This window comes from Crocodylus siamensis, chromosome 7, assembly GCF_052110815.1.
Source record: "Crocodylus siamensis isolate JL-2025a chromosome 7, ASM5211081v1, whole genome shotgun sequence".
NCBI lineage: Eukaryota > Metazoa > Chordata > Crocodylia > Crocodylidae > Crocodylus > Crocodylus siamensis.
The window spans coordinates 3,092,354-3,116,209 of record NC_143401.1 but is presented as its reverse complement, the minus strand read 5'-3'; the positions used below and the strand labels follow the sequence as shown (position 1 = coordinate 3,116,209).

Here is a 23,856-nt window from a genome sequence, read left to right as displayed (position 1 = left end):
CGGGGAGCAGACTCGCAGGTGCGGCGGGGCCGGGGCTGCTCGTCCTCGCGCCGGCCCGGCAGGGGAGGGAGGGCCGCTTCAGCCTCCCTTCGCAGCGTTTTCTCTTCGACCGGGAGACGAGCCGGCTCCGGCTCCGGCGCGCGGCCGGCCCGGCCCCGTGCGGGGCTTTGCTACAAAATAAAGGCGCTTTGTTGCCAGCGCGCTGTCCCGCCTGCTTTGGCCCCGCCCCCATTGGCGGCCGCAGTCACGTGCGGGGCGGGGCGGGGCCGGGCCGGGCCGGGCCGGGAGGAAGCGGCCCCCGCCCGGCCCGCACCAGTGCCCGGCGGCCCCGCACCATGAGCGGCCTCAAGGTGTACAGCACCTCGGTGACCGGGTCGCGGGAGGTGAGTGCGGGGCCGGGCCGGGCCGGGGCGGGCAGGGGGCGGCCGGGGGCGCTGACCCGCGGCCCGCGCTGCGTTGCAGATCAAGTCGCAGCAGAGCGAGGTGATGCGGGTCCTGGACGGGAAGCACATCAAGTACGAGCTGGTGGACATCTCGCAGGACAACGCGCTGCGGGAGGAGATGCGGGCCAAGGCGGGCGACCCCAAGGCCATCCCGCCCCAGATCGTCAACGGGGACCAGTACTGCGGGGTGAGCGGCGCGGGGGGCGCGGCCCTGCCCTGCCCTGCCCTGCCCTGCCCTGCCCCGCCCCGCCCCGCCTCGCCTCGCCTGACCCGCCTCTCCTCCCGCCGCAGGACTACGAGGGCTTCGTGGAAGCGGTGGAGCAGAACGTCCTGCAGCAGTTCCTGAAGCTGGCCTGAGCCCCCGCCCTCCCCCGCCGCCCTCGCCCTCCGCGCGCCCCAGGGACCCGGCGAAGCGCCGGTGCTTCGGGTGCGCCTGGGCTCCGCGCAGCTTCTGGTGCCTCCCGGAAGCAGGGCGCCGGGCCCGGGGCAGCCCATTACCTCTTGCGTTTTAGTCCAGCCGCAGCGTGCAGATGCCAGGCTGCCGCCCGCCTCGCTTCCTTTCATTCCTCCCGGGCAGCCCGGCTGCCCTTGGGCAGCTTCCCCTCCATGCAGGCGCACTGCACAAAGCTAGGGTCGGCGCTCTCCTCGCCCGCGGGGTGGAGCGGGGTCTCGGGAGGGCGCGGGCAGGGGATGCCACGAGGCCGGACCCGCACGGCTCCGCTACCACATTCCTGTACTGACACGATGTGATGCTACAGCTCCCCAGGGCCGCCCCGGCCCCGGGCTGCTCTGGCAAGTTGTTCCTCCAGCCTTTCCGGCCGTGCCAGGGCAGCTTGCTTTTTTTTTTTTTTTTCCCTGCAATCTGGACCAAGTGCATTTGTTGTTCTGCCAAAAAACAAGTTTATAACTGGTGTTGTCTTCCAAGACGCTATTAAAACGTGACTAAACCTTTCCTGCGGCTCCCGGCCGGCCTGTCCAGGGTCCCTTTATTTTGGCTCGAGGTCTGACATCGCCCTGCTTAGCAATTCTGAGTCACTCCCAGCTCGCTGCGGCAGCCTGGCGTGGAGGCCTTGATGCTTCTGCTCGCTGCTGCGGCAGGCGTCCGTCGCGGGTTTCGAGAGCTGGGATCCATCGGCAGCTCCCAGGGAGGCTGCTTGACCCCTCTCAAATGCTTGCGGCCATTAACGGTCACAGACGGCAGGGACCTAACGTGAGCAAAAACTACCTTGGGATCCCTCTTGTCACCCTGCAGGGTGAAGGGGGCTTGTGTTGTGGCCTAAGCTGGAGGAGGCATGTAATCTACTTTCCTGTCTTCGCTGCGGGCAGGGCTGGGATGGTTCTCTGCTCCTCCCTAGCTAGCTGCAAGCTACCTCCCAGGCTCCCAGCCAGCTGTGCTGAGCAGCTTGGAGAAGCTGCCTGAGGCTGCCCAACTTGGCACCGTGTCCGTAAGTGCTGGGTGAAAGTTAATGGGCAGCGAGCCTCCCCAAAGTGGTTGAGATCAGAGGGTGCGGCGTGCTAGAGAGCACAGGACAAGGGCACTGCTGCATGGGGCGCAGTGCCCAGAGCGCAGCATGCAGGAGGAGGACATGGGATGTGGCCTGGGAAGAGGTGTGTGGGGCTGGGATTGCCATGGGGGGTGAGATGGCTCTACATGGGAAAGGTGCAGGGGGGCTGGATCCTGTGCATGGTGCAGACTGATGGGCCAGTAGGTGCAGGGACTGGCTTGTCCCTCTGGCTCAGGCTTGCTTTGAAAGGGTTTTGGGGTCACCAAGTTCCTGAGGCGGGGGTAGCGCTCAGGGCCGTGGGCACCTGGCTCAGCCCTGCAGCCTGGTAACTGCAGTGCCTTTAATAGGCCCCATACAGTAAGGAAGGATTTACTTGTGTACAGGAAACAGCTCTGGGCCCTTCTAGCCGGTGGGGGCTGGGCTTGGCTCAGGGCTGGCCTGCTTTGGCTCAGTCCGGCTTTAACTCTGCTGACCCCAGAGCAGGGTGGGAGACAGAGGCTGGCCTTGCAGCATTTCACTCCTGCTCGAATGGAAATGTTTGCCACGGAGAGGGCTGCAGGATGGGCCCAGCAGGGCCCTGACGCAGGCAGCAGCAGGCACAAGGGTCCGTGCCATGGCATCGTCTGAAGGGGAACAGCTCGTGTGACCTGCAGCAGAGGTGACGAGGAGCCAGAGCTGTGCCTGGACGACACGTGGATCTGAATCCCACCAGGTACCAGGCTGGCTGGGAGAGGCACTTGTGTACCAAAGGGTGAGTTTCTTAGGCTGGCAGTGCGTGGTTTGTCCCAGGTCTCTCAGCAGGGCTGTGGCCCTGGAGCTCTCTCCCCACAACCCAGCCTCCCTTCCAGGAAGTAGCTCAGCAGTGAACCCAAGGTAGGACACAGCCCAGCCTTCCCACCTGCGCAGGGAGAGGCAGCCACTTAGCCCGTGGTACAAAGCTGCTCCTTCCTCTTGCCAAAGCCAGCCGGGCCCGGCTGGAGAAGGGAGCGGGCTGGGGAGGACAGCACAGCGCTTGGCAGCGCAGCCTGGGTGCGCTTGCCTAGCTGCAGCCCTGTCTTGCTTGGCTGCCTGGGCTGCTTTCCCGCAGCAGGAGTGAGGCGGCAGGGGTGAGGCCGCACTGCTGCAGGGTGAGGGCGTCGTCTGCGTACACCCGTGGGGGAAAGGTGCTGACGATCTCGTACGAGCTGGAGCTGCCGTGCCTAGGAGAGAACAGCATTGCCCTTCCTGTGAGCTGGCTCCCAGGAGCCTTGTGGGGTGATGCACGAGCAGGGCGAGTGTGCTGGGGGCACAGCTGGGCAGGAAGTGGCTTTCAGGCCAGGCCCCGGGTGGCTGCTCCAGCTGGTGACAGCTCTGAGCTCATGAGGCAGGACAGACATGGGGCAGGGAAAGGAGAGGGGGAAGACAGCCCAGCTGGAGCTGCCTGGTGACCAGCATAAGCAGCAAGGCAGCTCTGCCCAGCCTTGTAACTCAAGGGGCTGAGAGCTAACGAGCTTCTGGGCCCAGGGTGGGCAGCTGTCCTCCCATGCCAGCAGGCAGACCACAGCACTGGTCCACGCCACCATGTGCATAACGGGGTGCTCTGGGCAAGGGGCAGTAGTGCCTCGGGGAGGGTTGCAGAGGGGCAGGGTGGAGAGAAATGGCAATGAAATGGCAGAACTGTCCAGAACCAGGGGCAGGAGGAGTGAGCAGAAAGGGTCTAGTGGAAGGAGAGTCCACTGAAGCTTCAGTTCCCTGGGGATGGGGGAGCTTAATCAGACCCTGGGACTGATCCCAGTGCCCTCAGGGCTGCCAGGGAAATGGCAAGTAGGTTCAATTCCCCATAGTACCGTACAGGATTGGGTCCTGTGAGCAGGGGAACAGAGCCAAGGGACCAAATTCCCTCCTGGAGGTTGGTGGCACCCACCGGCTCCGAGTGAGGTGCTGACGCAGATCTCCGATGGTCTCCGTGAACAGCATCTTCACAAGGTACGACTGCTCCCCGCTCTCCGACCTGACCCGGAGTGTACAGATGCCAGGTGCAGGAGGCTGGTCCAGGTCCCCTGCCTTCAGCCTGCAAGCCAGACGTGCCAGTGAGCTAGAGAACAGTGGCTTGGCAGCAGCACGGAGCTATGTGGCCAGCCGGGGTGAAGCGGGCCAGGCAGAACAGGCCATCAACCACTGAGTGACCAAGGGAAAAGGGGAGCTGCTGGGAGACAGTCCAGGCTTCCTGATGGCTATGGGCAGCAGAGGGGCTGGAATCCCTGACCACCCACTTCTGGGCTCAGCTATTTCGAAAGTGACCTGCACAACAGCCCAGAGCCCTTTTTGCTGCTTTGTGATGGGATGAGCTGCCTGGGACAAGGGCTGCTCTGCTTGTTGCTTGAACCCAAGATCTCTGCAGTCAGGTCTGGGCCAGCCCAGGCACGTCAGTGCAGCAAGATGAGGCATGTGGGTGGAACAGCATTCCCCCGTGTTCAGCTCAGCCCTGGGGGCAAGTCTGAGGGCCAGCACGTAGCAGCCCAGCAGTGGAAGCAACTGCAGGGAGTTTCAACTTCCTTGAGTTTTGCCAAGTGTTTGCTATGCAACTCCAGAGCCAGGGCTTGTCATTGGTAACTGTGCAGCCTCTCAAAGCCAGGAAGGGCTGGGCTTGGCCTGGTGGTTGTTTCTCAAAGAGCAAACAGGCAGCAGCAGCAGCCCAGAAGGCCCGGCTCTCCCATTCTCTCTACCCATTGTAAAGCAGCGAAGAGGAGCAAGTTCCAACCCCTACGGAGCTTCCCTGCAGGTCCCCATGGCACGCGCGTGGACAGACCAGGAGCCTGCGAGAGCCCTGGTCATACAGATGGAGAGAGCCCTCACCTCTCCTTTGCTGCTGTGAGAGCAGGCGTTTCCACCAGGATTATGTTGCTGCCACGTGACCCCTCAGACCCCTGAAAGGGAAAGGGTGAGCATTAGGTACCATCATCCTGGCTTAAGATATTGGGGGCAGCTCCCTCGTTCTCTGCCACAGCTCAGAGCCAGGCCCTCTCTCCCCCCCATCAAGACCAATGGCTTAAGCTTACCCAGCCCTGTATTGCTGCTGCATCCATGCCCTTCACACTCCTCAGGGCCTCCATGCTCACCACACCTGGTGAGGCAAGCTGGGCTCTTTGGTAAAGGTTAATTATGGCTTTGAAGCATTGCAATAATTATTTAATAAACTCCTGTGAGCTGGGACTGGAGCTTCTAGTCTGACACTTGATTTTTAAGCCAATAAAACAGCATCCAAAGGGGCTGGTTGAAATGAAGAGTAAGAGCACTGTTTGTCTGGGGCAGGGACTTGCTTCCCTTATGAGGAAGGTGCCAGGGATTCGATCTGACCCCTGAGACAACAGCTCAGCTTTTCACTTGGCAGGTGTGATGTGGCTGTGGAAGGGGCTCATGGGGCAGGTGAAAGGGTGTCTGGTGCCCTCTAGCGAAGCCTCTTCTAACACCAGGAAGTTGCACAAAGGAGGCCATTCAGAGGACAGGGCCCAAGGCTGATGCCATCACACTGATGCAATGCACGGTCTGTGGCATCAACCGTGCACTCTTGCCTGGGCACACCAGGGCGTCCATCATACCTGCAGCATTGCTTTGATGGACCCTCGCACATCAATCACGTGTCCGTCCCGGATAACACACCTGGGAAGCTTGTTCAGGAACTGCTCCAGCGAGAGCTTGGGACCTGCAGGAGAGAGGAAGTTGTGTGCTCCAGAGGGAGGCGGGGATGTCTGGACAGAAGAGTTTTGCATCTCAAAAGGCTGATTTGTCAGAGCTGGAAGTTGAGCGGGATCATCTCCGTGTTGGCTGAACCCTCAAGTCCACACTGAACCATCCTCTGCTCTGGGAAGAACCAGTGACACGTGAGTTAAACCCCATCCAGCTAGAGTCACGTGGGGGAAAAGAGGCCTTGCCAGCAATAGAGATGGGAGTCCTGGTTGTATTATACCACCTCGGGCACCATGGCTCATGCTAGAAATATCTGTGACATGGGCTCATTACAATCATGCCTAGGAAAGAGCTGTTTTATGAAGTGGCAAACGACCCAAACCAACAACCCCTCACAGCCAGTACGTTAAATGGCAGTATACATGAGACTCACGTGTGCACAGGTTATATGGCTGCATGCAGCTGGCTGGGAATATATCATACACGATGCACTACGTGCCACCACTGGGGAGGATGTGAACATAGAGAATAGGGCTGGAAAAAACACCCATGACCACACATACCAAGACCTCACCAGAACAGCTGAACTGTCAGTCCCTGAGGGCTGTTTTAGTGACTCTTGGAACAGATTTCTCGAATCCAGAAGGAAAAGCAGGAACATGTGGCCTGGTCCTACAGGCCAGGCCTATCCCCACCAAGGAGCAGAGGCACCATGTCACATCTGGAGTGGCAAAGAGGACGCTGGCGCCCGGGCGAGGAGATCCTCACCTCCATGAGTGATGTGCAATAGGACTGAACCCTGAACAGCTCTCTGGCGGGACGGGGGCAGGAGCTCTGCTGAGAACGAGCCGTGGGTGTGACCATGGAAGAATGTGGATTTGGGGTGTGTTCTGGGAAAACTGAGCATTTGGGGACATTTTTGTGACATTGCTCTTGAAATTCTTTAAAAACGTTTGTTTCTTCTCACTGGGAGACTGCCCTGAGCTGTACCGCTCAGAGACCCTCACCCACAGCTGCTTATCAGCCGGGCTTGTTTCTCCTCCTTTCTGGGAGCACCGTGGCATTTCGAGGGCACAGAAGACATGGCTGAAGACTCACCTGGGATCTCACTGGTCTCCTGGACTTCACTTGGCTTTGCATGGCCAACTTTCTGGCCCTGGCCAGGGAAGCTCTCGGGAAGCTGCCTATCCCGGAAGAAGATGTCTCTCTTGTCAGTGACCTGTCGAAGGAACGCCAGAGGCCATGAGCAGCCCCAGGTACCAGCAAGTCCCTGCTCATGCTGCATCAGATCACAACAAAGCCTTCAGCCATGGTAACAAAACAGGATGTAAAAAAACCTGGAGGTGGTAGTGGCTTTGAAGCTGGGGGCAGCCACAGACACCTTGGGTCAGAAAACCGTAAGTTCAATTCGGCTCCTCCAGCCAAATGAATTCAGACCTGTCTCCCCTCAAGTCAGCAGCTGCATGGTGCCTCTTGACACTCAACAAATATATGCTGCAGCAGATGTGCCCAGGGGCCTAGGCAGGGCACACTTATCCTGGCTTAAATCTAGCTGGGACAGGTAACGGTAGAAGTGCAGTGACACAGGGGCTGCACAAGCACGCTGGAAGCCTGCTGTGCTGAGGTCCAAGCCACTGCAGTTCTTCTTTTGGCTGCAGTACAGATCTGCGCTAGAGCACAGCAGGCCTCCAGCCTTGTACGCATTCGCTAACTGCCTTGAACCCAGCCAGGAGTGGCTTGTTCTCCATAAACCGCTTCCTCTGTTGCAGAAAGCGGCCCTTCACTGGGAGGGTAAGTGGAAGAGCGCATTCACTGTATTCTCGCTGCAGCCTCTGCCCAACCACCTGACTTGTGACTGCTGCAGTTGCCAAATAGGGTGACTTTGAGTGAAGCACATTGCGTCTTCGGAGGGACGGCTTGCCTAATTTTAGATGTCTCAACAAGACGGTCTGAGGTATGGTATCCTGTGCAGCTGCTTTCTATGCACCCAAAACTGCTTCCCCAGTTCTTCCCCCTTTCTGCCTCTCTTTAACCCAAGGCTCACTGAAGCAGACTGAGCACTTGGTGTCAAGGATGTTTCCTGTAGCGAAGGAAGTAGGTGTGTTCCCAGGCCTTGCCTTGGGGCCCAGCAGCTCAGCAGCGTGGGTGTAAAAACACCATAGTGAATTTGCTGTGAGAGAGCCTTGCAGGGCTGGGCTAGTGCAACCAGCCTCCCTTTTCAGGGCTGCTTGCCTAGAGGGTGTTGCTCCCCTGAGGGAGCGGCTTGTCTTACCTGGAATGGCACACCAGCCGGGTAGCGTGCCTGCAACTCAGAGGGGAAGTAGCCATCCAAGATATCCTGCAGACATTGCTGAAACCAAGCAGAAAGGCCTCAGAGCCCAGTATTTCTACCCCTCCAGGGCTCTCATTCTCTCTCAGAATGAAAACTAAGAGGCTGCAGTTTCAGATGGAAACCCCCCAGTGTGTAGGCCTATGCCTGTGGGACTGGCCTGTGTGCTGCACTGGCACAGAATAGCCTTGGTGTCTGCAACAGGCTCCACAAGAACTCAGATGGGGAGAAACTAGGAGCCCCCCAACAGCCATCAGTCCTCACCAAGTGCCTATGGAGGGCATGAGATGGGGTAGAGGGCGACTGAGTGAGCTCCACGTTTGCTGGTCACCCTCCCCTAGCACTTGCTGAGGGCACTCTGGACCGGCAGGATGGGGGCCGTCTCTAGGAATTTATCTGTACCTGTGTGGATGGCTCCTCGTATGACCGGAAGGGCCCGTTGAACATCACTATCCCGTTCTTATAGAGAGTGAGAGACACCGATTCGGGCTCCCTCAGTCTGGCGCCTCCCGCCGTGTGCTGGATCTGAGACACGCCCTCCCCTGCCAGCACATTTAAATCCTTCAGGTTTTCCAAAATTAGATCAAAATCAATCAGGGGTTTTGGGGCAGTCGAGACGCCTGCAGCAAGGAGAGCAGAGTTAGCAAAGGAGGGGAGACGAGCACTGAGCTTGAGCTTAGTGCCCACATGTCTGAGCCCTGAGCCCTGGGCCCAGCTCCTTCCCAACCCACTCTGCTCAGTTATGGCGTTGCCAAGTGAAGGAGCAGGATGCCATGGCAGCCTCTCTCAGCCACTTGGCAAGGGGGCTTTATAGAGCAGCAAAGGAAGGCAGAAGAATCAGTCCCTTGGCTACAAATGAGCTCTGCTGCCAGGCTGTGACACAGCCTGCTCCTCTCACAGGCCATTTTCACCCCAAATTGCTTTTACACTTGAGTGTTGTCCCCTCACTTGGTGCTGTACAAGACCTACTGATCTAGCTGACCACCTGCGCTCAATTGCACAGCTCAAGCTCACAGAGGAAAAGCCGATGGAAGCCCAGCTGCCTGACTACACGCAGTCCCTGCAGCCTGTTCCCAGCACAGCTTGCCCTACCTCGTGAATTGCTGAAGAGGAGGGTGGGACATCAAGTTGCAGGGGTGTGGTGGGGGTGTGAAGATAAGGGTGGGGGAGAAGTAACCTAGAAGAGGAAGTGAGAGCAGCGATGAAGGCAGAGGACAGGGCATCTTTTCTGTTCTGCTTTTTTCAAAGACGTTCAATAGGAAAAAGAAGCCCAGTCTCAATGAGAGAAAACTGTAAATAAGACCAAGTAAAGTGACATGCTAGTTCAGAGAGGTTCTGCTTCATACCTACTGCTCTTCAGATACCATATCCCTTGCATTAAGTGGTTGTGACAAGCAGCCTTGCCACTTCCCAGCACCAAATACTACAGGAGTCAACATGGTGTTACTTGCTCCCAACAGAACTGATCATGCAGGTGCTCGAGGGAAGAGAAAAGGCATTTTGATGGGATCTGAGAGCATGGATGAGTTGTTGCATTTATATTAAAGTACTTCTATTCTATTCTGCAACAAACCTGATTCTCACACCCAGTTATGTTGGGTTATGTGAGATCAGAATCAAGCTGACATTCAGGGAAACCTCAAGCCGGCAGCTATGGAAGACTTTCCTCCAGATTGTCTCCACCAGGGTTTATAAAATACATGTGTTCTGGGGCCTCTTTGGCTTATGATGCACAGTCTCCTCTCTCCTGAAACAAAGTAGTAGGGAGATCTCAGCATCTCCATGGGGAAATCATAATCACAACAGGCAAGGACTTGAGCACCAAAGCCTTTTAGGGAGCTATCTGACTCAACCTGCACCCAGCCTTATCTTGACAGCTAAGCTTCTTTCATCTCTGTATCAGGCCGCCTGCTCACTGAGCATCTTTGCCCTTGCTGTAGGTGCTGCCACATCTTACCACCAACGGCCCACAGACTGACTTCTGCACTAGCCTTGGCACAATAGCCTGTGACTGTTCCAGAGAAGTTCTGGGACAGGAGCTTGGCTGACTGGTAAGTCTGCGATTCCCTAGTTGACCATACTGGAGAATTTTGTGCCTTTTCTGAGTGTTTTGTGACGGGCGGGTTGTCTGCCTTAAATGAGGGCACTGCGGCATTACCTGGCTTCCAGAAAACCCTCGATGGCCCACTGGCCTCCTTCCCTGATGATTCCAAATCTTCCAGCTCCTCATTCCTCTCTCCAACCCAGATCAATCCATAGTCATTCAAAAATCGCTGTAATGGGGACAGAAAAGAGGACAGGCTAGTTTGAGCACCACGGCACTATAAGAGGCTGGGAACCTGGAGAATACACTGCCAACAGTGGAGGTGGAAGTAGGTGCTTTCCAGTGGGAGTGTTTGTCCTTGTAACAGACATCCTGATGGAGCAAGAACAGTGGCATAGAGCGTGCAAAGCTGTATGAATTCAACTGTGTGGACCAGGGGTAAGCTACATGAATGTTTTGAATCTGCAAGTATGAATCTTAAGTTACTTTCTGTTGAATCTGCCAATGCACGTATAGTCTTAATTTATGTGGACAGTATATTCTGTCCGGCAGCACTCTTTCCCACGCCTGTGGTTGGAGCTGTTTATTTGTGAATGCCTTGGACATATAGGACAGGACCCAGTCTCCCAAGCCTCTGATCACTGCAAGGACTTTGCTTCTCCTAAGCCAGGCAGGTCACCTGGGAGAGCAAAAGAAGGAACGGAAACAAAAATGCAGCTATGCATATCAACAGGAAAAGACCGGAGGCGGCCCACGCAGGTGCATATGAAAGCTACTGAAATGTATGTCGCTAAGTAGGGGTGTTTCAGTGATCTGTAGTTACTTTGCTCCTTCCTGCGTAGGCCTTCAAAGAACATCCCAAGCATTAATTGATAGACCCTGTGAGCAAGGTCAGGATTGGTGCCTCCACTGCACAGACTGGAAAGGAAAAGCATAGGTAGCCAGGAAACTAGCTCACAAAGCCAGATCAGTAACAGCACTAGGGAGAGAAGGCAGGGGTCCCAAATCCTAGTGCTCTGCTCTAATCACCAGGGTACACAGATGCTGATGTGAGATGTACCTTTCACAGTCAGAAACAGGTATTATAGAGAAGTGCGCTGAAGTTCCACATTGAACGGCCAAGCATGTATCGAGAGCTAGACTTGCGGTCCAGACTCAAGCAGCTTGCTCACTCCCTCAGCGATGCTTTCCCAGCAGCAAAATAGGGGAAATGCTGATCTGCTTTTGTAAAGCGTTATGGGAACCCTGGGTGAAGGGAGTCAATACACAAAGTAGTGCTTGTATTATTCACCGTTCCCAGGGCTTCTGCTTGACTAAGTAATCGTTTTTCACTTTCTGTCCTAGATCTGGGCAGTGTCACTATGAGCTGCTGTGATCAATATAAGTTGCTGCAATCCATCCTTACAGGTGAGTGAAGCGTTCCCTGTACTTGTGAGATCTTCACATCACAGCTGGATGCCTTTCTGAGGGGGGCTTTATTTGAACCCAAGTAATTGGGCTCACTACTAGAATAACTGAGTGAGATGTAATGGCCAGTGAGGTAGAGGAGGTCAGGCAAGATGCTCTTACCTTAAAATCTCTGAAATCTGTTTTTGAGCTGGCTGTGAAGCCTCCCAGGCTGCTTCAGGAGGCAAGGCATGGTTAGGACTGCCAAACTCTTTGTTTTATGATTGTTAAAGCAGATGTCAAAATGGCTTGAAAATGTGAAAAGAGGAGTGGCCAGGGGGCTAGGAAATGGATTAAAGGTGTTTCCACTTGTCTTCTCTGTACCCAGGCAGGCACCAACAGTTGGTGGTAGTTACGTTGGTGGTTTAATAAGAACCAAATATCTTTGGAGTGAAAGACTATAACACCCAAAACCTAGGAGGAGAGGGGAGAGGTCGGGGGCCTTACCTCCATTTCCCAAACTTGACGCTGCAGCTGAAGGCACATCACTTCCAGCTTCTCTACTTGGCTTGGCTCAGGGGAGTCCTCTGGGGAAAGACAGAAAGAGACCTGAGATTCCTCCTTTTTGCTACAATAAGCCTCAGACAAGGACTGAGATCATTAATGTCAGTAATGTCACACCTAACTAGGCCACAGCTGAACGAGTCTGTGAAGCACAGAAGCTGAGTGGCACCTCTTTGCCTACTTGTCTGTCCCCTGACTGTTCCAGCTGGGTCACAGCTGATGAGATGCACAGACTAAATGACTTACTTGGCAGGCATTTAGGGTAAAAGTTGGGGTTTTCTGGCATGACTGGTGCCGCATGCAGTGATACACTGAAGGTGGCTTGACTGATCCTCCCAATATCCAGGAACCTACTCAGACATCGGCAAGTCGCACAGTGAAACAGGATCAGTTAGGCAGTGATGAATGGGTGCAACAACATACAACAATATTTATAAACGTTGCTTGTGGTTTGACAAAAATATTTTTGTTCTCTGCTTCCTGAGTAGATCATGCCCTCAATGCTGGTTTGCAAGGGTGTCATGTTCTTGCAGAAAAAGGCATCTGGGCTCAGCTAAAGATGACTGCTGAATCCCAAAAAACTGCAAAGAGCATGAGCTGAAGAAAGCGACCCATAGGACAAGGGACTCTTCCAAAGCAGGAAGATCCTTTGAAGCTTTCAGTAAACATACAGCTGGCTTCTTCAGTCACTTTAAATCTGAAGCGTGGCATGTTTGTTTTTCTGACCACTTTTAAGCTGTGAAATAGCATTGAAACTGTCTTACTGCCAGCATTACTATTACTGCCAGAATGCACTGCTGCAACAAAAGCAGGTCAGGGTGAGAGGGAGGGAGCACTGCGCCAGCAAACTGCAGCTTGCAGTTCAGCAGCAGATGCAGGCATGAACTTGGACCTTACCTTTCCCTTTTTGAAGGACCTTCACCTTCCCCTGGAGATCAGCAATCTTCCTGTCCTGCAGATGTGGGACAGAAAGACAGAGCCATGATCTTGGTTAGAAAGTCTGCAGTAGAGCCTTCTAACTGCTGGAGACGCAATTTACCCGACAGCTTCAATAATGGCAACTGGGCCTTAGCTACTGGGGGAGTTTGCTGCAGGGCAACTCTCTGCTTTCTGATCTATTTGGATCTTGTAAAATGAAGAGAAGAAAAGAAACATCCAAAGCAGAAGAGTCGCTGACATTAGCAAATTCAATCATTGCGGTTCATTTTTACTGAGGATCACAGCAGGTTCAACCCTCCAAACCGCATTGACAAGGCAGCAGTTGTGCTTCTGGAGTGGATGCTTTCTGTACTTAGAACAAAAGCCTTGTCTACAGATTATACTGCCTTAGCCCAGACTAGACCCAAATGTGACCCTGCTTATTGTGACTCACACCGTGACCGACCGGGCTGGCAATTTTACCTTCAGCTGGAGTTCTTGGGCTTGGCTCCTAACTTTTTGTTCCAATTTAATAATTTTCTGCATCATGGTAGACATGAGTTCCATGTCAGTAGGAGCTTCCCCTGAAAGCAGAAGTCCAACACAGCATCCAAAAAATCTTATTTCTGAATAATTCAACCAAAAAATACCCTTATGATCACCCAGTGCCCCATTACATGAGTTGAAGGTTCAGTAAAAAACCTGATTTGCCATTTCCGGCTGCATGAATGGATTCCTTGTAAGTGCTGTGCGTGAATCCTTCTGTGGCCATGATTGGTGCATACAAGGCCTTTGCAGCAGGCACTGTGTGTGTGTGTTCCTGGGACATCAACACTGACTGTCACATCTGGGCATGTGAATCAAGGACTAATCACTCTGAGCATGAGTGTTGAGTCCAAGGACTTTCACTGGGTAAGCCACATGCAAGCACTAGCTTATAACTCAGTGACTCTTGTCCCGTGAGGTGTGTCATTACCATGTTTGCTCGCTTTTGCTCTTCCCTTTGAACAGGAAGGGGATTCATTTGGCAAGGCATCATTTGTCCTAGGAGGCAGGATGTCATTCAGCAATGCAGCTTCATCCTCTGAGAAGAGGCAAAGAGAGAAAGCAAGAAAAAGCTAGGTCAAATCTTTAAATGCACCTTCTAAACTCCTCAGATGCCAGGAAATAAGAGAGAGATCATTCTATAGGTATCCGGTACAATTCTTTTCCTTTAAAGCATCCATCCCTGCCACTGTTGGAGCTGGGATACTGGGTTCAGTGGACCATAGGTCTGACCCAGTATGTACTGGAAAGCATGTCTTGTCATTAGGGAAAGTGATGTGACGCCAACTCACCCCAGGCAAATGCTCTCAAAGGGGCAAGCATCAGGATTTAACCAGGCATCTTGTACTGTACTGCTCACTACAGTCCAAGAGCCAAAGGAAGATATGGTTCTGCTGCGGGTGGACAGGGCTTCACCTAGAAGGTCATAACCCAGGGCATCAGAAGCAGACAAGGTCAGGAAGGAAGCTATGAATTAGACGATCAGAAGCAGGGACTGAAATATAGGTGGTGATCACGATAGAGCCACAAGAAAAGTGGGTCCAGGACAGGTGGTCTGGAGCAGTCAGCTGTAGCTATAAGGGACCAGGAAGTGGGCGATCACCAAACTAAGCCACAAGCCAGGAGCTGGCTGTCAGAAGACAGGGATCTAGATTACACTCTGAAGCAAAGGGTCAGAATTCAGCTGGGAGCAATTTAGCCTGCCTGCTGCCTTGGCCCCAAGAAGCTTTCAGTCTAAATGAAGATCAAACACCAAGCTGTACTGGGATAGAGAATGTGATACCAAGGCAAAGCATCTTTTTGTTGGGTGGAGGGGATGTGCAGATGGATTGAAGGAGGTAAATGGCAGGGTCAAGTTCTAGTAACAAACTGCCAATAGCATTACATGGACAAGGATCAACACTTCTGAGCTGCACAGAAGTGAGTTTCAAGGAGGGACACGAAGAAAAGTATTAGCACTGGGAAAGGGAAATATGGGGACACAGTCTAATTAAGAGCTAGTAATCACTGGAGAGATCTAACTTGTTCTAAAGCTTGCAAGGACGTGGAAACCACACATCGCTCTGAGCAGCAGCACGTGGGAAGGAGAGAGTAAAAAGGGGGTGAGAACTAGAAAAAATAGAGATGAGTGCACAGCCCATAGATCTTGGGGCTGGTCCTGCTCTGAGCAGGGGGTTGGACTAGATGTTATCTCCTGAGGTCTCGTCCCACCCTCATTTTCTAGGATTCGAAGATAGTAAGATCTTAACTCACCACCGCAGGCACTCTGTTTAGCTGGCTCAGGTTTTTTCCTGCAAGAATAAAGAGGGGATCTCGTAAAAACATAGAGCAGGCAGATGAATGATCTGTTGTGTGATTTGGCTTAGAGGTAACAGCCCTGGAAATTACAATGAAATGTGTCTGTACAATACAACTGCCTACGTGCTCTTATCCTTTTGTGGCACTGATCCAAATCCAAGCAGCCCACTTTGCTTTTTTCCCCCCCCGCTATGAGTGAGTACTCACACAGAGAGCAAAATCAGGGCAGCTTAGGAGTTGAAGTTGCTGCTTGCCACTAGGGTTAGCTGCTTCAGGTCACAGAAAGGCCAAGGTAAGAGGCACAATGCACCAGGCTGCGTGCGATATACCTCCTGTAGCAGAATGAAGGATCCCAGGATTTTCCCTGCCGTTAACTAGCTAAGATTCTATTCTTATCAGCCCTGAATTGTAGGGCCTTATTCTGTGAAATGCTGAATAGGCTGAAGAATCCTTAACTGCTGATTCCAGCAGGTGCTGACTCAGCACCATGAAGGTCAAGGGCAGAGGAAGGCCTCAAAAATGTTTATACCATGCAGCCTGCAACTGTGAACTGTATTATGAAAGAATCTGTTGGCCTGGAGGCACTTGTCCCTCGTGCCCCAATTATCACGTTTAAGAGCAGCACTTGGGATGGAAACTGCAAAAGAAACAATAGCTCCCACGCTGTGTACAGCAAAGGTAACACCTCATTTACCCCGGACTCTGGAGCTGCAGCGGGACTCTGCGATGCTTTCCCAGGGAGGAGAGAGGAGACGTCATGGCTTGCAACTCAGTTTGCTCTAGATCCCGGGGAACGAAGGCGAGGTGACGCCTCCGGACTGCGGGATGGGACGGAGAGTAGCAGAGTGCCTGGATGCGAGAGAGAGAAACCATGAGGCAGCCGACGGATCTAAGAAGCGATCTGCCATCCCGCGCAGGGGAGAGGGGTCGTGCTGGAGGGGCTGGGCGCAGGGGGAGTCTTGAGCGTGACCCTGTGTCGTTCGACCGAAGCAGGAGCCTTGGGATCCCCTGCTGGGACCTCTGGTTCCGGTGTGAATGGAGGACGGGCACGTGGATGCAGCCTCCAGGGGAAGACGAGGGCCGCCGTCCTGGAGAGCGGGCACAGGCTGGCCCGTGGGGTGAGCTCGTGCATGACGGCTGCCTGTTGTTGGTCGGCACGAAGCAAAGCGCTGCGGGGATTTTGCCTCCGCCCAGCCCTCATGTCATCACAGGCCGTGACGTCACCATGTGTCGCCGTGCTGCGCTGCACCGACCTCGCGGGACCCTCCTGGGCAGCACGAGCACCACGTGCTCGCCCTGTGCAGCTACAGTTGCATCAGGAGGCATCACCGCGCAACACGGTGACGTCGTGAGGCGTCGCTGTGCCAACAGTGACATCGGGAGGCATCGCCAGGAGAGGCAGCGACGGCGCGACGCATCACGGTGCCCCAGCAATGACAGCACAAAGCATCACCCTGCAAGGCAGTGACCTCACGAGGCATCGCTGCGCCACGCTAGTGACATCAGAAGCGTCACCATCAAAGCAGTGACGTCAGAAAGCACCACCCTGCGCGGCCGTGACGTCACGACGCATCACCCTACCCATGCAGTGACTGCAGGGAGCGTCGCCGCGCGCGGCAGTGACGTCAGTGGCCGCAGCCCCGGGCCGGCGGCGGCGCCTGGGACCGACTTCTGCAGCCCAGCGCCGCCATGTTGTTGACAGGCGGTTGCCCGGGTGAGCGCCCGGGCGCGGGGATTGGCTGAGGCGCTCACGTGGCTGGGAGGCTCCCGGCATGCCGCGCGGCCTAGCTCGGCCTCGTGGCCCGTGGCCCGTGGCGCCGCGCCGGGCCGAGCCCACGTCCGCACGGCCCGGCCGGGCCCGGCCTGGCCCCGCGGGCGAGCGCGGGGTCGCGGCTGCGCAGGCCCGGGGGCCGGTGCCCGTCGGGCTCCCGACACCTGCCGCTCGCTCTCGGTTTCCTTGCCCCGAGTTTCTTTTCACCGAGAAACCCGCCTCTTTTTCTCGCCCTCCGCTGAGAAGGAAGAAGCAGCGCTGCCCGCTCCCAGCTCCGCGGGCTTTTGCTTTTGCCTTCGCCTGCCAGAGGCCCGGGCTCTTGTTTGCTCGTGTTTTTCTCTCTCTCGTTTCCGTCCTTCGGTGTCTTCCTCTTGCCTCGCTCCGGTCCCAGGCGACGACGTCTCCTGTTGTCTGGGCAAAGCGAAAAAACCCAACAACCGTTGACCCCGTTTGGGGGTGGGAGGCACCGAGCTTCACCTTTTATGGCCTGCAACTTTCCACCCAGAAGACTTTCATTTTGATGCTTCCCTTGCAGAAATCATCCGAAAGTACCATGTAAATGAGGCGGTGCAGCTATCCCAGCGCTGTCTGCTGCTTTCTGGCCCAGCGAGCGTGGCTCGGTGCAGAAGCCAGCGCAAATGAAAACCCGTTAGCTTGGGAGAGGAGGCTGAGGCTGCAGGAAGCTCCAGCTGGTCAGGTCTGTCCACCTGCAACACCTTTTGTGGCGATGCCTGTTGCTCAGATACGTTCAGCAAGGCCCTGAATCCTCCTTTCTGCTGACAGCACGCCTTGATTTTTATGGGCTCGGAGCCTAAATCTGAGTTTTGCAGCCTGAGCCCATCTCTCGCTCTCAAGTAGAAACTGAGAAGCTTTGTCATGAACCTGAAATTCGGTCCAGCTCGGCCCAAAGTTTGGCAGATGTTCACATGCTTCCCAGTGAACCTGGGCCAGCTTTCCAGTGAGCTTGGCCTAATTGATGATTTTGGGTGGAAACTGTGAGAAACTCGGTGATTTCATTACTCTCGGAGCCAAGTGGGACGTGGCGATCTGGGGTGTTTTCGCTTTGAGTTTCAACATCCTGAGGAAGAGGCGTGGGCAGGGGTGGAAAAACCACTGTTCATGTTCCCTCGGTTCTTTTCACACCAGACCAGGGGAGGGTCAGCCCCCCTGGCCCTGTGCTCTGCAGGGACCAGCGCTTCCTGAACTAGGGAGCTGAGAGGGCTGGTGGCATGGGACCACGGTGGAGAACCTGGAAGGCCCACCCTGGCTGCTGTGTCCCCCTGCCTCTCTTCTTAAGAGTCAGTCCAAACCCTCCAGATCCCAGGAGCCTCGTTACAAACCCCTCGGAGGATAAACAGACCGCTGCACCCTTCAGCAGCAAGCCTTCCCCCGGTAACAAACCCTAACCCAGAGCACTGCCAGCCCCTTCCCCAGCCCCAGCTGTGCAGTCTAGGACTCTGCACATGAGTCTCCTTAAGCCCCCCCGGTCACCGCCAAGGGCTGGGGGTGCACTGCTCATGCCGAGAAGCTGGGATGTTAGTGGGGGGATTTTTGAACAAATGATTTAGATTCTCCAGGTCCCTTCAGCACTGGAGGTCCTGCTACAACTGAATGTGTCCCACTGACACCCAGATGGGCAGGCGTGACCTAGATCTGCAAGCCCATGTGTGATTGGTGAGCTCTTCCTCCTTTCTCTAGGAGGCAACATAAGAGTCTCTGCCTCTCTTCTGAGAGGAGCAGAGGGAGCAGCTTCCACGCCCGAGTCAAGTCGCACCCGAGACCCAGAGAATAATGAACAACACAAAGGCTGTTCTCCTGGTCGGCACTCTCCTCCTCGTGAACCTCGTGTCTCTCTGCATGGTAAGAGCAGCCTGCCAGGTGCTGGGGGAGCCCGCACCTCCCCTCGGCCACATCTGGGTTAGCAATGCACGAGCCGCCTCTGCGAGCTCGGGTGTAGGGTAGGGTCTGCGGCACCTTCCTTTCTTGCCTGCTTTGAAGTTCTCCTGTAGCTTAGTCTAATTCAATCTATTTTATAGCCTCTTCTCGCCCTGCTGTCGGACTGTCATTTTTGTCAGTTGTCTCGAGCCCCGCTCTGTCACTGTGTCACAGGTGTCCCCTCAGCCCTGCCCTCTGCAAGCATTTTGCCAGCAAGCGCATCTCCCACCCTGGGCAGTTTATTTGTGTCCTGCGCTGGGGACTAGCACCTCCGTCCTGGTCTCAGCCAAGCGTTCAGGTTGGAATTGTTTTTTTTTCTCACCACGGCGTGCAGAGCAACGGTTCTCACCAAGAAACGTATGCACTCTTTCCTGTGTGGTTTACATTTAATATGGAAGCCAGCAACGGGGCCAAGCAGCTCCGATGCAATGTTGCAGGCTTTCCAGGGTTCGCTGCGTTGTACGTGTCAAAACCAGAGTGGCATGTTCTCACTCCTACAGCTCGGTGGGCTGAACAACCCGGTGTCACTCACCTGTGGTTTCATCTCTCTTCTCACTGCCTTCCCTGTTAGTGCCAGTAATTAGATTAAGTGTTGGTCTGCCAGAGACTAGACGTCTTACCTCTTCCGGCAGGATACAAGGCACGTTTTCCCACGCAGACTTTTAGCAGGGGCATGGGTGAAAGAGCTGGGCAGTGGAAGGTATTTAGGTGGTGGCTAATTGACTTTGATGGGGGACTCTCCCAATGGCCTTCAAGCCATTGGAAATTTGAAGGGACTCTTGTAGGGGCGCCTCTTCACTTTCCAAACCTCTGCCTGCTCCCTGATCGCTCTCATTCAGCAGCCGCCCCACTGCCAGCTCCATCACCCCCTCCTTACTTATTTATGCCTTTGTGTGCTTTCACGGTCGCTCCTGTTATACTGGGGTGGAGCTGCTCACACCCATCCGTGAAGCCACTGCGCTGCTGTCCTGCAGCTCCCTCCTGAAACTCTCCTTTCTCCAGTGCCCACAAGACCCTGGGCAGCAACCATGCTGCTGGTGTTCTGAGACTCCATGCCCAGTCGGGGTGATGAGCAGCTTTATAGTATCCCATCTGTCTGGTCTTAGGTTGGCAGGTCTTGGTGGCAGGACAGCTGTCTTCTGTTGTGTGTTTGTACCTAGCGCAAAGGAGTCTTTGTCCACAATTCACAGTTTCATAGTTGGTCGAGTCGGAAGGGACCTGAGCAAATCATCAGGTCCGCCCCCTGCCATGGCAGGAATGAATGCTGGGGTCAAACGAGTGCTCCTTGGAGCTAAGCTAATCCAAGCTGTAACTAGCCCATTGGGCCAGGCACTGACCTGGGATGCAGGAGCCCAGAGTTCCACTTCCTGGTCTGCCCCAGATGTCCTGCATTGACACAGAGCACATGATGAAGTTTCTCTGTTTCTGTTCCTTGTCTTGGTGCCAAGACCACTGCCTGACCACACAGGGTGAACATGCCCTAAGGGGCCCAGACCATGCTCTAATGTAGGCAGGAGAGCACCCCAGAGAGAGGATTGGTGCTTCAAGGCATCTATCAACCAGCAGTGAATGAACAAGAAACCTTTTTTGTGGTCAGATTTCTTCACCTCTCCCTGCATCAGGGTTTCTTGGGGCACCTGGTCCTTGCTGCTGTTGGGAAAGGTCTGCACTGCGCTCACTGCTAAGGTGCTCTGGCCACAGCAACCCAGAGCTCAGTGCAGGCTGCAAAACCTGCTGGAGAAGTTGCATGAATCCTGGAGCTGTTACCTGGTGCTGGGCTCCACATTGTTGCAAGAGCGCTGCAGCCAGTTCTCAGGAACTCAGCTCTAGCTTGGGTGGGTCTAACAGGGCTCTGCAGTCATACCCTCATGTCAGCAGCTTCCTCCTGGCTCCTGCTGGGCTCCTCTCCCTGCGCTCTCATCTCGGCTGGCAGCCCTGGAACCAAATGGGGAACAAGGGAGATGAATTCTGCTCAGTTGCATTGGTGGAAACCCAGATCCCTTCCAGCATATCTGTTGACTGGCTTTAGTCACACCAGCTGGAAAAACTGCTCTGAAAGCAGAAGCTGCCTGTCCTCAGAGCATGAGCATGTGCAAGCGTTGGAGGGCTCTCAGACAGTTTCTCCCACTTCTCCTTTTGGATTTCCTCCTTGCTCAGCACTGGTTCCTCTGGCAGCAGCTGTGCAAAATGATAATGGGTGCAGAATGGGAAGTTCTGCGTCTGGCTCAAGACCCCTGCCAACCATGGCCCTTCCGGATCAGAGCCGCGCAGCTGGGGCTCAGCAACCGTCTACAGAAGAGGAAAAGCGGCCCTCTGGGCTCCGCATGGCTCGGCTAGGGTTGGTGCCAGAACAGTCCAGGCCTCCCAGGGAGCTGTACAAGCCAGACAGCATGGTCTAGGGGTGGAAGAAGGCCTCGGGTCTAATACTCTCCAGGCCACAGAGTTGCTCCCCTTCTCCAAGCCTCGTCCCAGGAGAATGGTGCACCCCTCCTGTGTCTCATGGAGGATGGAGAAGAAAGGAGAATGGTGTTTCTGTGCCCGCTTCACATGAGCGGTGGGCGGGCGAGTAGGGGTTGTGAAACAGCAAGGAGGGGAGGCTCCATTACCACAGGTCCTTTGACCAGGGAGAAAACCATGGCCTTTTACATGCCCCAACTCAAGCCATGCCCCTGCCCTCCCCCACCCTTGGACAGCCCCATGTTTGACTGGTGCCTGGCTGGCCTGAGGAAGTCCCCTTTGGCCTTCCCTGTGCTGGTGCTTTCCCCTAACAGTTTTTCTCTTTACTTTTTTAGGCTGAAAGCAAGGTTACCTCTTCCACACCTACCCATGCCAAAGGCCTGGCCATACCCTGCTCTGCATCAGCACCCCTACTGTTGGCATTTGCTCTGATGGCAGTGCACTTCCTCCGAGCCCACTGAGCGAGGGCCTCGTCCCTGGAGATGCATCTACAGTCCCCTCCACCCACCACTGCAGTTTGCAGCCTCTCCTGGAAGCGTTGCTGCCATTTGCCCAGCCAGCACATCTGCTCCCTGCCACCGCCTCCCTCTGCTCAGCCTCGTAGGCCATTCGCTTCCTGCCTCGTTTCCCGCCTTGTCTGTTTGCAGCAGGGATGCTTACCTGACCGCAGGACACTCACCTGACTGCAGTCCCGGACAGAATGAACCTCCTCGCAGTGGGGGGGCAGACGGGGGGCCGCCAGGCTGTGTTCTGTGGCGGGCTGGCATGTGTACTGCCCGTGCCAGGCCCAGCCATTGCAGCCTAGAGACCCGTGTCCTGGAAATGCACCCAATGCTTTGAGAAATAAATGCCCCGGGGGTGCCTGCACCCTCAAGGGACACCCAGTCTGAGCATGCGTTGTCCTTTTCTTGTCGCTGAGTCAAACCCCTGTAGGGACACGGGCCCGGGAGGGCAGGGAGCAGCACTTCCAAGTGCGGGGATGGCAGAGCTGGGGGGAGGGAGGGAGGCAGGGCTGGGACTGAGGAACCAGAGGCACAAGCTGCCCCAGCCCAAGGTCAGGTTTAAAACCGACTGAGTTACACAAGCGTCAGCCCCAGTGTGGCCGCTCCCGCCTCGGTTTGAAGCCAGTTGCAGCTCAGGCCTGACTCGAGCTAAACCAGGGGTGAGCTAGGCTTCAAGCAAACTCTGCACATGGGGGATTCTGCACTCATTTAACTAACCTGGTAGGACTCTCTGCACAAACCAGGCCCCCAGCCAGTCCCCCCCTGGTGTCTGCCCAGGCTTTGCCACAAGCCGGCTCACTGCATTAGCTGTTGTGCATGCAGACTCTGTGCTCTGAACTGGGAACTGGGTCCCAGGTCCCTCAGCAAGGCATTAGGTCATACGGGCGGGCAATTATTTCGGGCGGAGGGCCGCTTACTGAGTTTTGGCAAGCCATTGAGGGCCACATGACAGGTAAATATTAATTTTCTTAATTTGGGGGCCTGGCGGGCTGCGTTTTGCCCACCCCTGCATTAGGAAGCCCTTGCTCGCTAGTGGGGGTGGCTCTGCTTTGAAGCAGCATAGCAAGGATTTCAGGTCTGCTTTCAGCATCACGGGGGTGGACATGAGCCCCACTGCTCAGCTGCATGCTGGGCACCGCGCTCCAGTCCCTTTGGATGTGCAAGGCTTCGGAGCCAAACTCCCTGTTGGGGCAAATCACTGTAGTGCCCTCAGCCTCAGGAGAGGCCTTCTGACTTACATAGTGTCTCAGGGTGGCTGGGGGTCCCAGCGGCAGTGGAAAGCAGGCAAATACATACATAAAAAATCCCCAGCACCAATCCGGTTGTTGCAGCTCTGGGAAAACTCCTTCCCAACCCCGACAGCAAGCACAAGGTTTGCTTGGCCCCCACCAGCGCTCATGCTGCTCGGATGCTAGCATCGGCCGCACAAGTCCCCAGCCTCTCTCGAACCCAGCGGTGGGAATCCACCACCCCAGCAGGTCATCCCTGCGGGGAAGAAAGGGAAGGAGTCTCCGGGGCCCATGATGCTGCTGCCTTCCTGGCACCCACTGCAGCACCCGTGGGCAAGCAGTGGCCTCTAGCGTCAAGGAGTAGAGTGGAGGACAGGGGGTGTCTGTGAGCCTGAAGTCTCACCAGGGGAGGGCACCACTTGCCTGTGAGTTCACACTGCCGCCCCATGGCCTCCATCAGCATCTCCTGTCCTTCCAGCAGCTGCTCTAGCTCCCCCAGGACCCCGCGTTTCTAACCCCTCCATCTCTCCTTGGGATGCTTCCACGTGGAAACAACGGCCGTGGCTTCGCCGGAGCTTGGAGAGACCCTCTTCTGGAAAGGGCGCCTGTATGTGGTTCGAGTTACGCATGGGCAGCATGGTCCAGTGCTGAAAGCATTGCACCTGGGTCCCGTTCCCTGCCCTGGTGCTGGCCTGCTCCACCGCACTGGACACAGTTTCCCCAGCCTGTGAAAGGGTGACTACAATGTGTCCAAGCGCCGTGA

At 55.4% G+C, this 23,856-nt stretch overlaps 1 protein-coding gene across 1 annotated transcript; it reads left to right on the top strand.

Moving 5' to 3' along the window:
- Positions 1-218: 218 nt before the first annotated feature.
- On the top strand, positions 219-22,251 carry SH3BGRL3 (SH3 domain binding glutamate rich protein like 3). Its single transcript, XM_090056477.1, has 10 exons — positions 219-383; positions 463-630; positions 735-2,699; positions 9,884-9,994; positions 10,191-10,425; positions 10,540-10,769; positions 11,332-11,394; positions 17,505-17,666; positions 18,668-18,829; positions 21,697-22,251. The coding sequence occupies exons 1-3, from the start codon at positions 336-338 to the stop codon at positions 798-800; spliced, it is 282 nt and encodes a 93-aa protein (XP_089912603.1). The 5' UTR covers positions 219-335; the 3' UTR covers positions 801-2,699; positions 9,884-9,994; positions 10,191-10,425; positions 10,540-10,769; positions 11,332-11,394; positions 17,505-17,666; positions 18,668-18,829; positions 21,697-22,251.
- The last annotated feature ends 1,605 nt before the right edge of the window (positions 22,252-23,856 follow it).